Genomic DNA, 9,375 nt, shown 5'->3' with positions numbered 1-9,375 from the left:
AGATGTTTGAGTTATTGACACCAATATATGGGACATTTGAAACATGTGGAGAGTATGAAAATTGCAAAATGTCAGGCACATACATAAGCAATCACCATGGATTACTGCATGCGCCTTGCTTGTTTTTTCTTTGACTAAGGTACGAGTTTTAGTGAAACATTAATTGTTGTTCTGCGTAAGTGATATTCATGAATATAGTTACTATTGAGGTTGTGTACTTTTGTTCTTAGATAAGATTGTGGAATATAATAGGGTATCCATCAATCGAAGGGAAGTACATGCTCAATGGTGGTCATCTAATTTTAAAAAAACGCAAACATGCTAGAGCATTGAAAATGTGAAACTGCTATGTGAAAATAAGAGTCTCTTAGTAAACACGAACGTGCGAGAGCATTGGAAATGTGGACGTGCTATGCCAAAATAAGAGTGCCTTCTCAAGGCTTGTAAATAGAAATTATATCAATATTGGTCACCAAACACGGTGCCTTCTTAAAATTCTTCTATCCAATCAACAACTGTATGTTTTTCCTTCAAGGGAATGATGCCATTTCTTAAATCCAATGCCTGGCCTTTTAAAGAATACCCTTCAAATCGTAACGCTGACATCGTCATCGTCGCTGCTGCTGCTGCTGCTGTCGCAAGACTCCAGGAAAGAGTTAGATCTAATGTAAACTATGTTTCTCAATGGATTTGAGAGCAATGGATTTGAGAGAATACTTAACATACTATAAGTCAGTACTTGGTTCTAGAGTTATCAACATAATGTTAACAGCAGCAAGAAACTGTTCGATTCAAGACCGGCTGTTATTATGCTTTCTATACACTGCACAATGTAAACTGAAGCTGGCGTTAATCTCGTGCTCAGGTTATTCTTGTATGAAAACAGAACGGTTTTTGCACCTTCTCACTAATGCCCGATTCGGTTCACATGTAAAACACCCGATTCGGTGAGCTCAGAGCACACGATCCTAACAAGCTTGCTGCAATGCAAAACTCAACTTTTTGCTGCTTCCATAGGATTCACTTATCTCATTCACAGTCGTTCTCCTGAGTTAAGGAAGGTTAAGAGTACTCAGGTTTAAAAATCATGCGCATCAGTTATGTGCATATAAGCTTTAAAGATACCAAGGTCCTCGTCTTGATCTGCCTTGGTGCCTGTGGCAACAATAATGTAGACAATATAATGCAATGTACGAATTTGCCTCGGCATAAACTGGTTACTGATCAGGCAGGACCGGGCGATTTGTTTCTGCACCTGATATCCGTCTGCTACTGTCAAATGTCCGACGTATATCTTCGCATGCCCGATGCCTCAGCGAAGAGGAAATCCAATCTCTGGCTCATCCTGTCTCGTTAGTAGCTAACCTTCGCAGTCTATTGCAAATTATTGTGATGCCAAACTGGAAAATAATACCTTCACGCAGCTGCAAACTGCAGGTTTCGTCCAATGCAGCTGTAATTAAAGAAAGTCATGTACAAATGACCGCCAGATGGTCAGAAAATCCCTGTCTTATAACCACAGAAAATGAAGAAACTGTCACATTGAATTCGAAGCTGTTCCGCATATCATATATACCTCCATGACAAACAGAGGCGGAACTCGATTCAAGATAATGCAGGTGAGGAAAACAGCCGAGGCGGATATGACAGATGCTCGGAACCGCAGCACCTCGTAGTCTGTCAGTGAGAGGCAAAGGATATAGAAAGCAAGGGTTTGCACTTCCCTATCTTTCCTGAAATCCCAGAGATACAGCCTGAGAAACACAATGATAATTAGCCAATGTAATGAAAACTTGAAAAGGGCCAACATATGCATATTATTAGACTTAGTGTCTGATTACCATATAAACGTGGCAGCAGTGGGAGTTAAACATTCGTAATTGATGACCTGTAGAACGACAGTTTCCATCCAAATCAGCTGCTCCTTTGTAAAGCAAGGCTGTTGTCCAGTGTCTGTGCAGACATCTTCCATGAGAGAGATGATACTGCAAATGAAGATGATTGCATCATTCTAATGACTAGAAGATTATCTCTTAACGAACGGTATTTCACCATGTTCGAACCCGCTAATTTTCAAAGCACACCTTGAGAATTGAGTTTCTTCTAGTTTGGCCGCTATACACATGCAGGCTACCCCAAGGAGCCAGAGCCTCTGACGATTGACCAGAGTTCCAGAACATAGGCATCGATCCAGCAAGCTTACTGCTCTGAAGAGTGTATCAAGTTGATACTTGTATTTTGACGCATGCTAAGAGATAAAAACCGAAGTACAGTAATTAGTCGACTTTAAGTCTGATTGCCTGAAAATTACACCGGTCTGTTTAAATATCATTGAGAGCAGGATTGCCTGAATCTGCCAAACCACTACAAAGTAGCGATGCGGCTCATATATTCCTGTGGTATGGCTACGTTCCAGATACCCCCAGAGAAGGGAAAGATAGCCCTCTCTTTCATGCAGATTATCCAGCATATCGTCCAAATCGTCTGCTGCATCGGCCAAATGAAACTTCTGTAATGTTGACAAACAGCAAAGACCATCTTGTCAATTATAAAAAATTTCAGCCACGCAGATACCTCATATCTGTCAGTTTTACGAGCATAGTGTGTTTATACCAGGCGACAATTGTGAAACATACCTCACATTTAGATGTTTCTGCTTCGATCAGCGGTGTAAGCCCCCAGGATGGATCTTTGAGGATCTGCTTAAACATCACGGTTGGAGATGAAGGAATCGAACCTATTATGTCCAGACCCCCGGTCGACTCAGTTCCATAGCCTTTCCAATGGAAGATGCTTCTCTGATCCCCATGGGAAAGCAGAGTCAAGCTTGAGGAGGCAGAATTAGTTGCAGCCACCGAAACAGAAGATGGAAGATGTACATCATTAAGTATCGTTCTGCATTCATTGGCATTTACACTGAGGAGGGGAGAGAGGTCAGGAAACTCTGAGCTTAGGCGTTGAGTCCCTAGCCTACGTCTGTCAGGCAGTTGTTCATTAGCTTCCGGAGAGCTGGCTTCGAGAGCCAGACTAATGCGAGGAAACTGGTTCTTGTCCAGAGCCTCGATTGCATCACACGCATCGACAAGCTGGTAAATCTCCGGTACGTTAAACGGGAGAGCTTGCTGGGAATCAGGCCGGTGACATCGACCGGTGGGATGCTCAGCTGAATTACGGCCAACGGAACCAGATGTGCCCGAAATACGATGACCTCCACCAAGGCGAGAACAGAAAGATAATGCGGAAGAATTAGCTGCCTCTGCAAAATACACTACGTTACACCTTGACTTTTCTTCGTGAACTCTGCAGAAATTTGTACCTGAGCTAGAAATAGTCTGCAGGTACCGAGAGCCACCATCATGGCTATATTTCTTCAAGCGCTTGGGCTTCTGGAGAAGATTTGAATCAACTTCAGGCTGCACGACTTCATGAGACACTGCTGGACAAATGCAGCCTGCACTTGGAGATGGTCGAGGATAGATCTGGTCTGTGATTATGAGGCGAGGTCGGCTTTCGATAAGGTTTCGTCTGTGATGGCGTCTCCGCCTTGTAGTTTCGCCCTTGCTGCCACATTTAGCCTCATGCAATCCTTGAGCCGATCTCTCAAACTTCGCCGTGGCTGTGGCTGTGGCTGGGATCTTGACGATACGGTGAGCAGGCATGGCGCTGTAGCACGGTCTTGAGTGCTCCTTACTGCAAGCTGGAAGCCCATTCTTCGATTTGCCAAGCCGCGCCTTCTTCTTCGCGGCTTTGACGTGGCCCTGCAGCACATCCATTGAGCTGTGAACTCTTCTGTATTGATCTGCTTACAGGCGGCTTACAGGCGGGCCGGTTTAACTTTTAGACCAAACGGTCCAAACGTACTAGGCGGCTAGGCCAGTAACTCCTAAATTCTCTCGAGGTTGTTCACCAAATGACCTTCAATGGTAAGTCCGGTAGGCTGATGGAGCTTTGACGAGTGGACACTCCAGTTTAGTCTTTTGATAACCTTTAAAAGTATACATGCAAGAACTAAAACTGATTTGTATCAATCGCTTGTTTTGCAATTATAGTTCATTTGTTGAGGGATGAATGCTATAAGAGTTTGTATAGATGCAAAATTACACAAAGAACCCAACACAACTTTATAACCATGTTTTTTGAGTAATTTAGATGGGTCAGAATTGAAGCTAGAGTGCACACTGATCGGGCACATAGTTTGAAAGTCAAACTAAGATACATTGAAGGTATATCTAATTATCAACAGAAGTTGTTCCTTAGTACATTGCCAGTCATTATGCTACACACTTTTTGATTAGTTTTACTCAATTACATCATGTGAGACCTAGATTTTATATGTAAGATAAGGATATTCTAATTTTCTTCATTGATTATCGTATAAGTGTAGAAAGGGTGGTCATATTCCCTAATATAATTTTTATATAGGGGTTTTATCAAAGTTGTCCGCTCGCAGGTGGCATCTCATTTTGTATATAGAGTGAATGCCCCGAGTCTCGCTCCCCATTGCACAGATGCAGTGCTCATTTGTCCTGTTAAAAATCCTAAATTGATGCTTCGATTCCTCGTCGTGACCATTTCATGGAAGCTTTAGTACTTCATTGGAGAAGCCCAAGTAGTTATTTGAAGAGAGGAAACTCTAATTGGAGGCCTCACAATTTCAACCATGTAGTGGAAGCAGCATGGGACTGCACTAGCACCATGTAAAGGAATGGATGTATCTTCTTGCTTATATGCCCAAATGAGCTCATTATTGGCTCTAAAACTTCCCTCTCTACTTAGGCAACAATGACACTATCGTTGATGTGGCATTTTGAGCTATTCTTGACAATTTTATGGCCATTTTTAGCCCAAAAATATCCCTTTTTGTTCGTAAAAAGCCCAAAAGAACTGGAAAAAATCCCTAAATTTGTGGAAGAAACCCATTGGGCTCAAATTTCATGTTGAACCTCATTTTTTCACTTGATAAGCACTTTGGACATGTTTTTTTACGCCCACATACGAAACCTGCTATTTTTGGACAACATTGCCCGCATTGAACTTTCTAGGCAAAACGAGCGTGCCACTTCGATACAAAGCAAAATGGGCATATATTTATGTGAAAAAGCATGACATAGTGCCACGTTTAGGGCCTCGCCCGTCCGATAAGGTATGTAAACGACTGCAATCGTGGCGTCTATTTTTGCATATATCACACTATGTACATTATAGCATTCGGTCCCACATAACAAAAGCATTGAGAGTGAGGTAGATATTTTAGTTTCACATTATAAACGTGCCACGGCACGACATCCACCCCTCTGAACCTGCACTTCAAGACTCCTCAACAGCTTTACGTCTAAGCGTATGCCTCTTATCAAATCTGTCCTTATTCTTTAGCCTTGCATCTTTCAAGTGTGCTAGTGCAATCTCAATATCTTGGGTCCTCGTTTCTAACTATTGTATGCGCAAAGCAAGAAGGTCGTCCTACTCATTTCATCTTCCCAAGGCAATGCATTACATGTGGGAATTACATCCTCAATTGGCATTATATGTTTCTGACCATACATCAACTCAAAAGGAATATAACCAGTAACCCCAAAAGGCATAAGACAATAACCTAGGCCAGTCTCCCATTTTACCTTTGCAGGCCTTAGCCAAAGCTTTAATGAAGAGAGGAGGCCCACGCTCTGATTTTCCATTTCCCTCGGGATTATATGCAGTAGTGAGAGCAAGTTTAATGCCCAACCTGGAGAAAAACTCCCTTCCTTTGTTAGCATCCAACTCACCCATAACGGCTAATTACATCATCCAAGAGGAACTTACATACCCCTTCTGTGCTTTTTGTTCTTAGAGCACGACCTTCAACTTGGTTGGTTAAATCTTCTCATGCAAGCATTATGTATCTCATTTTCCATAAACCCAATGGCATTGTAACCAGATCTACTATCCACTTATAGTGAATGGTCAATGGGTAAGTAGGGTGCAACCCATCACGATGACATACATTTGAATACATTTGACAGGTTTCACAAGACTCCACAAAGTGAGATACATCTTTATACATACCTTTCCACCAATACCTCTCTTTTATTTTAGTAAAGGTGGCCCATACACCTCTATGTCCAGCATAAAGACTCTCATGAAACTTTTGCATAAGCTCATTTTGAGCGTCCTTATAATTCATGACTCTCAACGGCATTCCATTTCTTTGTTTCAGACGCTTCCATAAGTACCCATCTTTCAAAAAGTATCCGTAGGCCTTTCTCCGTATTCTTTTGAACTCTTGATCAGTCCACACTTCTTGCCTTGTCAAAGTGCTCAGATAGCGTCCAATGAGAAACCAGTCAACTTGATATAGGTCCTCTGTAAATGCCTCAAGTGCATTTGATAGGCAAACATGATCACCCTTGGCATGAGAGATACTATAGAACTATGTGCCTACATCATCGCCCTCGACAACCATGTCTTCTTCATTTTCATAGCTTGCTCTTGAAAGCATATTCGCAACTGGATTATCTTTCCCTGCATTATGCTAAATTCTGGATTTAAGGACTTTATGTAGGCAATTCATCTCAACATAGCAATGTCGTGAGTTGAGCAGCTTGTGATCATTCCAAGACGGGGTAGACAATTTGTCTTCACTATTACATTTGCTCCTATCAAATACTCTTTGCCACATTTCAAAGCTATGACTACTCCCCATAACTCTCTTTTTACCTGTGGATAGTTGCGTTGACAAGCATGTAGACCAAGGAAATTTCTGATGGGGAACTTTTCTTTCAAATTTTCCCTAGGGAGAGCTTTATCAGGGCCTAAATAGCAGACACACCAAAATTCATAGAATCAAGCTCCGACTGAAATACTAAAATGGGACCAAAACCCAACCCAAGTGTCCAAACTTCACAAAACTTGGGGGATAGGCTATAGAGGGTAACTGGAACTCAAACGTAAAGTCACAATTTTGAATTGACTTGTGCCAGAGCAAACTGTCAGTCTTCGCGATAGACTAAGGAAGTAGTGAATCAGACACTTTTTGCAATTTGTGACTATACTGCTAGGACACACTCTCTATATAGATCACAGCCGTCATTTCATAATTGAAATTGGACCACCAGAAGACTTGAAAGATTTTTTGGTAATTCAGGGAAAACATTTGTGAACAGACTAACCATCCTTGTGTAGATCCTAGAAGGAGGTAATCACAAAGCTATACAGGAAGAAGGAGTCCAGGTAAGCTTTAAGTTTGCAACAAAACTTTCATTCTTATGTATTTAAGGTTAGGAGCCTTTGTTAAGTCGGGAGCTAAAAGTGTCAAAAGTCAAATTAGCACCACGTCCACAGAAGAGAGTGTAACTCAGACGAGACTAGACCCATTGGCACCAATCATTGAACAGGGTGGTGATACTGACACTTCGTTGAAAAAGTCCTTCATGATGGGGAGTCAACAGCCAGTATGTTTCAACGGTGAAGGACCAATGCCAGGAGGGAGCACCTCCCTACATCCTTTAAACAAAACGCAGTTCACTATAATCTTCTTGGAAGGAACTAACTCGAGGGGAGCCCTAGTCTATTCTGACTATCGGGGATGCAAGTGTATTTGTATTGAAGAAAGACCGGCTCAGAGACTAGAGATAATTCGCGTCTACGATGATGGAGACAGATTCAAAGACGAAAAGGGAAACCACTATCTGATAGTGAGTAACCCTGAGGATTACAATAGATATGGGGATAACGTGGCAAAAGGGAAAATGGTTTCAGAAACCCAAGAACCGCCTCCTAACATTGATCGACCTGGAGCGCTTTTTATGTATGATAAGAAAACAACCAGGGTCCCAACCTAAAATGAGAATGTAGGGATTTACAAGCATGAAAGCGAGGGAATATTCTCTTACTTTCGATGCAAGGAACCCTACCCAAATGAATTAAGCAAAGACAAGGTTCTTTACTTATTTTCTTATGAAACTGCTATGGGGAAGGATAGATACGGGCGAGAATACAAATGTATTCTCCCAGAAGAGGTTGAAAAGGCAACAGTTCCGGGAGCATCGACCTATGGCCCCGACGAGGTACCAAGAGCCACCTACACCCCTAGCAATCCCTTTTCAGAAGAGTATGACGTTACCTCACATTCTACCCGACCACCGACGTCCAACTACCAGGACCAACCAACTACTCAGTCATCATTGCAGGCATGGCTTTGACAGAGTGCTACATTAGAACAAGACCGAACCCGAGAGGGTTATCAAACCGCACTAGGGTTAAGGGATTTACAAGAACCACCACTCTATGCACAGTATCAAGGACAGAGTAAGCCAAAGACTCACGGGTCAACTGAGCTTGGAAGAACACCCCGAGAATGAGTTCCGAGAGATGAACCATCTCTCACGAGAACTGCTAGAAATTATGGATTAGGAGCACCATTGGGAGAGGAACCTGGTCACTACAGGAGACCAAAGGAGGTATATCGACTAGGATGGGGAGATCCCATGATGAGATTTGGAGACCATCGTAGAATTAGACCTTCTCAAGTGCAAAAATGGGTAAACAAGAAATATACGGGAAGCAGGGATCCAAGAGATCCTGTAGCAGCCTTTGTGCGTGTAATTAGAGCTGAAGAGGTGCTAGACTTTCCTACCCAATTTGCAGGATTCGGTTTAACCTTAGAGGATGATGCGGCTACATGGTTTGACTCGGTGGAGCGAAGAGACTTTGAGTCTATGGAGGAAGTGTTTGACGAGTTTATCGAGGAATTCTCACAAAGGAGGATAGCTCATAATATAGTCTCGCAAATCCATAAATTCAAACAGAAAGATGGAGAGTCCGTGCGGAAGGCCGCCCTCTGATTAAAAAGATATGTTAAGTTCTGTCCCGTGGAAGAACTGCCAACTCAGTCCAAACTTATGCTTATATTTATCCAAGGACTAAGGAATGCAGATCTTCAAAAGGACTTACATATGAAAAGGAGCACTACGTTGAATGATTTAACCAAGGAAGCTCTATACCTTGTGGACAATTGTGCGCTCTACAAAGAGGGTGAGTTCAAGGATCTTAACGATGATTCTTCCTCACAACAAAGCGGAGGCAAGTCTGCTAAGACAACACTGAAGGGGGAAGTAGCGGTAAGCCAAGAGCAGCTTGTAGAGGAAGTGCTTAAAAAGATTAACTTGTATTCCAAACCACAAGCTAAACAACCAAAATGGTGTGTGATTGAACAAAAATGGACAAACCATGGGACGGAGGAGTGCTATTATAACAAGGGATATGTGAGCGAACGACCATATGCTCCGCAAGCTCAGGCGAAATCTCCTCAAGTCCCACCAATGCCTAAATATCAAACAGGCAACCTACCAGGACCTGTAGGCGTAGAAAGACCACAACCAGTGTTGGGACAACAACCAC

General features: G+C 42.5%; 1 protein-coding gene across 2 annotated transcripts; it reads right to left on the bottom strand.

Moving 5' to 3' along the window:
- Nucleotides 1–389: 389 nt before the first annotated feature.
- On the bottom strand, nt 390–3,868 carry LOC147458581 (uncharacterized). Of its 2 annotated transcripts, XM_086513242.1 has the most exons (8): nt 3,317–3,868; nt 2,637–3,256; nt 2,348–2,509; nt 2,085–2,248; nt 1,842–1,985; nt 1,577–1,754; nt 1,415–1,453; nt 390–1,335 (listed from the first exon to the last, which is right to left on the bottom strand). In XM_086513242.1, the coding sequence occupies exons 1-8, from the start codon at nt 3,771–3,773 to the stop codon at nt 1,276–1,278; spliced, it is 1,824 nt and encodes a 607-aa protein (XP_086369368.1). In that variant the 5' UTR covers nt 3,774–3,868; the 3' UTR covers nt 390–1,275. The 2 variants fall into 2 exon arrangements, with proteins under 2 accessions (XP_086369368.1, XP_086369367.1); XM_086513241.1 differs by having other exon boundaries at nt 2,637–3,868.
- Nucleotides 3,869–9,375: the final 5,507 nt, after the last annotated feature.

Source organism: Adiantum capillus-veneris, chromosome 5 (genome assembly GCF_014529385.1).
Source record: "Adiantum capillus-veneris isolate H3 chromosome 5, ASM1452938v2, whole genome shotgun sequence".
Classification (NCBI taxonomy): Eukaryota; Viridiplantae; Streptophyta; class Polypodiopsida; order Polypodiales; family Pteridaceae; genus Adiantum; species Adiantum capillus-veneris.
The sequence above is the reverse complement of the archived record's forward strand: the minus strand, read 5'-3'. Positions and strand labels throughout refer to the sequence as shown.